The sequence below is a fragment of the Lipophrys pholis genome (assembly GCF_963383615.2).
Source record: "Lipophrys pholis genome assembly, chromosome: 15".
NCBI lineage: Eukaryota > Metazoa > Chordata > Actinopteri > Blenniiformes > Blenniidae > Lipophrys > Lipophrys pholis.
Window position 1 is genome coordinate 28,043,819 of NC_137642.1, and position 6,094 is coordinate 28,049,912.

Consider the following 6,094-nt stretch of genomic DNA (forward strand, 5'->3'; position numbering starts at 1 on the left):
TGAACCGATGAGAACCGATGTGAACCGATGAGAACCGATGTGAACCAATGAGAACCGACTGTTTATGAGCTGAAGCCTGTTCTGGAGCCGTTGCACCACTTCATTAAACCGCCTGCGATGCATTTTGTAGAATCATTCTCATGCATATGGATCTACGGACATTTCCACTTGGTAAACAAAAAGAAAAGAAAGAAAATATTTTCTCTGTGAAAAAAAATCTCGACTTTAATTTTCTAATTTTTCTGAAGAACAGAAGTTTGTTGTTTAGAACATCCAATTTATTTTTTCTTCAATGACCCTCATTACTCTAGTAAACTGGAGATAATGTTCTTTTTCTAGTTACATTACAAGGATGGTTGACATTGTAAATCTATCTGGAACAAACAAACACACACACACACACACACACACACACACACACACACACACACACACACACACACACACACACACACACACACACACACACTCCTTCAGAATTAATGCGTTAAACCATATCCTTGAAAATAATTGTTTCTAAACCTTTAGAAAATTCTAAATAATTACTTAAATGTTTGGATTTTACTGTCATTTAACACTAAAATAAAACACCAACTAATTTTATTTAATGAAAAAACGACACATTAGATTTTCTTTTTAATTTAAATAAGTTCATTAGCATTCATGCTAGCCTGAACACCTCGACATAAAACCCCAAAAAACTCCAAAAAGAGGCTTTAAAGTTACTCCAGATAACCTGTACGGTGACAGAAATACATACAGACCTTGTGTTTCCATCAACCGGCTGCTTTGTGGAAATTAAATAACCTTATAAACGTCTTATTAGCATTACTGTGGGTTTCTTTACCTCGCTGCATGGTACTTCCGGTTTTAATAGCTCTTCAAAATAAGAGCGTCGACAATTTACAATATAACTGGAAGGAACCAACATGAAAGACACCTTCAAAGTAAAACCAACAACAATGAGCTTTTAGGGTCTCACAAACACACACACACACACACACACACACACACACACACACACACACACACACACACACACACACACACACACACACACACACACACACACACACACACTTTGACAGCAGTATGTCAAAATAAAGTTTTTGTTGCCTCACTGACTATTATTTTCACTCAAAAGCTATAGAGGGCGCTCTGGTTTTGATTGTGGTGGTAGCCGTGGCCGTGGCCGTGGCCGTGGCGGTGGCGGTGGCGGTGGCCGTGGCGTTGGCGTCATTGTTGAAGTCCAAACGGTATTGACAGCAGAGCCAGATCTGGTGTCCCACAGGGATCGGTCCTTGGTCCTCTGGTTTTCCGGAACATTGAAGACCTGATGTTGGAAGGATTGTTTAGGAGCTCCTCTGAGTCTCCGTCACTCCTGGTGACTCAAGAGTGGAGGTGCTGCTCCACCCTGAGAGGACCTGCTCCTGATCTGGATGCCTCCTGGTGGCCTCCTCGAGAATTGCACCAGGAGGAGAACTCAACTCACTAACCAAGAGAACCCCCCCCCGGTTCTCTTGGTTAGTTTTACTCAGTCAAGCATAAATACCATTAAAACTGCACCATCAACATAATGATGTCTTTTAGTTTGGTGTGTGTGTGTGTGTGTGTGTGTGTGTGTGTGTGTGTGTGTGTGTGTGTGTGTGTGTGTGTGTGTTTGTTCTGTTTTGCCTCTAGGCGACAAACAGGAAGTGGGACAGGAAAGGAAAAGAAAGAAGCAGAGCAAGGATGTGCACTGATGGATATGAACACATTACACACACACACACACACACACACACACACACACACACACACACACACACACACACACACACACACACACACACACACCCACACACACACACACACACGTCCCCTGGTTGTAGGATCCTCCTCCTCGTTAGCTCGTTAACAGTTAGTTGAGATAAATGATCGTTCTTCAACGGTTCAGACGAACAAATCAAACACAAAGTGACTCCAATAGGAACCTCCACACAGAGAACCTCCTCCAGATAGAGAACCTCCTCCAGACAGAGAACCTCCTCTAGATAGAGAACCTCCTCCACGCGAAGAACCTCCTCCAGGTGGAGAACCTCCCCCAGGTGGAGAACCTCCTCCAGATAGAGGACCTCCTCCACGTGAAGAACCTCCTCCAGGTGGAGAACCTCCCCGAGGTAGAGAACCTCCTCCACGTGAAGAACCTCCTCCAGGTGGAGAACCTCCTCCAGGTGGAGAACCTCCTCCAGGTGGAGAACCTGCCCCATGTGAAGAACCTCCTCCAGGTGGAGAACCTCCCCGAGGTAGAGAACCTCCTCCACGTGAAGAACCTCCTCCAGGTGGAGAACCTCCTCCAGGTAGAGAACCTGCCCCATGTGAAGAACCTTCTCCAGGTAGAGAACCTCCTCCACGTGAAGAACCTCCTCCGGGTGGAGAACCTTCTCCAGGTAGAGAACTTCTTCCACGTGAAGAACCTCCTCCAGGTGAAGAACCTCCTCCATGTGAAGAACCTCCTCCAGGTGGAGAACCTCCTCCATGTGAAGAACCTCCTTCAGGTGGATGAGTTCAGGTATCTCAGATGGTCTTCAGAGTGATGGAGGAGGATCTTGAGACGCGTCTAGTTCTGGACAGCAGGTGTCCAGCTCAGACAGATCATGGGTGGAGGAAGGAGGTGGAGGTCTCCTCCACCGTCCTCACGCACTCTGATGACTCCCTGAAGATACCAGGTGTGTGTGTGTGTGTGTGTGTGTGTGAATAACAAACTGTGTTCATGAAGCTGCACTGGTGTTGTAGCATCAGCATTAGCATCAGCATTAGCATCAGCATTAGCGTCAGCATTAGCATCAACATTAGCATTAACAAAGCTGGTAGCACTGTGATTCAGTCTGACTCACTGAGGCCCCGCCCACACCGCCGCCGTTTCATGTAACCATGGTTTCTGTCCGTTCAGGCACATTAGCTGAAAACAATGATGTCATGGCCCCGCCTCTCGACCTATAACCCCGCCTCCTTCTCCGTGACGTCACTGAACAACAACATGGTGGACTTCCTGCTCCAGGTGGCGCTGGAGGAGCTGCTGAAGCTTTAATAAGGTCACATGCTGGATTTGTCCAATCCCAGCATGTTTTCATGCTTCATGTCTTCTTCTCCATGTTGGTGTATTTCTGAGTCACAGCGCCCCCTATAGGCCTGGCATGTATATTACATCATAGTGACGTGTGGGCGGAAACATTTTAAGAACGACGGGGAGAAGAAGGGCTGGTGTGGGCGGGGCCTAAATAATCTGATCTGAAGTGACATCCGTCAGTCGGAGGAAGAGGCTTTAAGTACGTCGATAAAAGATCCGCCTCACCTGATGATGTCATCGTTGTGGCCCAGGTAGAACCTCTGCCGATGCTCCCGGGTGTTGTACACCACCCCCACTCCGGCCACGAAGTAGACCAGCTCCTTGCCGGCGGTGTAGAACAGGTTGTTCCGGCACTGGTGGCCCCGGTACCCGTAGACCCAGTCCAGCCTGAGCCGGCAGCCCGGGGCGCTGCGCTCCGCCATGCTGCCTCATAAACGCTGCTCCTGGCACCTCCTGCTGAGCCTCCTGCTGAGCCTCCTGCTGAGCCTCCTGCTGAGCCTCCTCAAGTCTCCTCCTCAAGCCTCCTCCTGGCACCTCCTGCTGAGCCTCCTCAAGCCTTCTCCTGGCACCTCCTCCCAGAGCCTCCTCCTGGCACCTCCTGCTGAGCCTCCTCCTCAAACCACCTCCTGCTGAGCCTCCTCCCAGAGCCTCCTGCTGAGCCTCCTCAGAGTACCTCCCCTGGTTCCTCCTCCTGGTTTTATAAAAGTGAGATTATATCCAGTTTTTGGATTTTAGGGATAAATTGTGTAAAATCTCTGTTCAGTAGTTCGACGTTGTTCTGAATCATTTCTTCATCTTAAATAAGAGTTTCATTTCAGTGGCATCAGATTTTAAATAAACAACAAGTCGATGTGAGTAATCCCAGCAGATTGAGGATTTTTCTTCATTTCAGATTTCGGACAGTTTGAATCATCTTTCTCCATCTGGTGCCTCGGGACTGTTCCCGATGTAATCTATTACACTTTCTGTTCACCGGGGAGTAAATGTGATGGTAAAACTGAGAGTTGTGGTGTTTTGAATTAATCCAGTGGAGAAATAATCTGCAGGGAATTTTCTGCAGCAGGTTTTCCTCTAATTTCTCCTCAACAGAAGATCAAACTGGAAAGTTCTTCTTGTCTTCCAAAGCAAACATCTTCTGGAAAAAACAACAGCAACAACAACTGATGCGGGTTTTCACTCGTGGAAAATGTAATCCCCCATCGCGATAATCCGGACTGGTCCACCCCCCCCGGCCCAGCATCAACGGCAGGAGCGGCAGGAGGAGCGGCAGGAGCGGCAGGAGCGCAGAAGGAGCGGCAGGAGCGGCTCATTCATAAAAAAAAATCCCAGCTCCCTCCACCGGGATGAGCCGGAGCGGGACAAAGGTTTAATCCCGCAGATTGGGTCCGCAGGAGGAGGGGTGGCGGCGGCGCGCGGCGCAGCCCCGCAACACGAGCCGCTTCAGGCGCTCAGAGACGCTCCAGACCTCCGCGGCTCCGCGAGCTGCGGCTGATGCTTCCTCCACAGATTCATGACTGACACACTGAGACGTCAATACGCGTGCAAAGGCACGCGTCACAGGAGACTTCCGGTCCTGGTCTGCAAAATAAAAGTCTGTGATTTAAAAAAACTAATCAACTGGACTATATTTAGCATTTCTTCTTGTTTAAATGGATAACATGCTGCCTGGTGGGGGGGGGGGGGGGGGGGGGGGGGGGGGGGGGGGGGGGGGGGCTTTGTTTTTGTGTGTTGTACCGTCTGTCTGCATAAAAACAATAAAATGTTTTAAAAAAATAAAATTCCCAAATGAAATATTCAAAGAAAAGCTTAAGAAAAATCTCGCACACGCACACACACGCACACACACACACACACACACACACAAACACACACACACACACACACACACACACACACACACACACACACACACACACACACACACACACACACACACACACACCCCTTTAGAAGATATATGTCATTAGAACAATCTTTTATTTTAGCATTTCGAAGTAACCACAGAGATCATAAGAGGTTCAAGACTTTAATTATTAAAGGTATAAAAAGCTCCAAAATGTTTAATTTGAAAGGAAGCTTTTTATTTTGAAAGGGCAAACCTCTCACTTCCTGTCAGCCTGCTGCGCGTTGCAGTCTGTGGCGCGCAGGGCCGACTCGCAAAGCACCACGGGAGATGAAGTTGTTTGAAAAAGAGCGATCGAACTGAGAGTGAGGGAGGGACGCTTCAGAAACTCCTGATCCCAGCATGCACCGCGCGGAGAGGCGCTGTCCGCGGTGCTGAGGCTGAAGGGAGGGCGCACACTAACACACAGACAAATAAACATACAGATGGAACAACAAATAGATAAACAAACAGATGACGCACGCGTGTTCACAAATGAAAATTCTTAAATCCTGCAAATGTTTTTTAATGTATGAAACAAATTAATCAGAACTTTGGGTTAGGGTTCTGGTGCACCTGTTCTCACCTGTTCTCCTCCAGAGATGGATGGATGGATGGATGGATGGATGGATGGATGGATGGATGGATGGATGGATGGATGGATGGATGGATGGATGGAAAGTACAACTTTCGAGGATTACACAGACAATCCGAATGATTCTGAGGAGCTTTTTTCTCTTTAGGCAGAAACAATGAGGAAACGTTTCATGACCAACAGAGTTGAATCAGTATTTGATATATAGAACCGGTCCTGAGGGGAGGACGGGTTCTATAATCGGTTGTGAACCCAGTTTGTATTATTTTTGAAATATTAAAAGGTTACAATAATGTACTGTATATATACTTCAGGTGTATTAATATACATATATATATATATATATATATACATATATATTAATAAAAAAAAAGGTTTAATATTTGGTCAATGTTATTAATGTGTGTGTGTGTGTGTGTGTGTGTGTGTGTGTGTGTGTGTGTGTGTGTGTGTGTGTGTGTGTGTGTGTTGAGGGACCAGGCACACACGGTAGAATCATTTTAAAAGC

General features: G+C 47.1%; 1 protein-coding gene across 6 annotated transcripts in view; it reads right to left on the bottom strand.

The window, feature by feature from the left end:
* LOC308121220 (echinoderm microtubule-associated protein-like 6) overlaps positions 1-3,531 on the bottom strand; it is a gene marked incomplete at both ends in the record, with an annotated part of 32,516 nt that extends 28,985 nt beyond the window's left edge. For all 6 annotated transcript variants that reach the window (XM_080482346.1, XM_080482345.1, XM_080482344.1 and 3 more), the window contains one exon: positions 3,335-3,531. In XM_080482346.1, coding sequence (XP_080338472.1) covers positions 3,335-3,531 — 197 coding nt within the window. The remainder of the gene's footprint in view (positions 1-3,334) is intronic.
* Between the last annotated feature and the right edge of the window lie 2,563 nt (positions 3,532-6,094).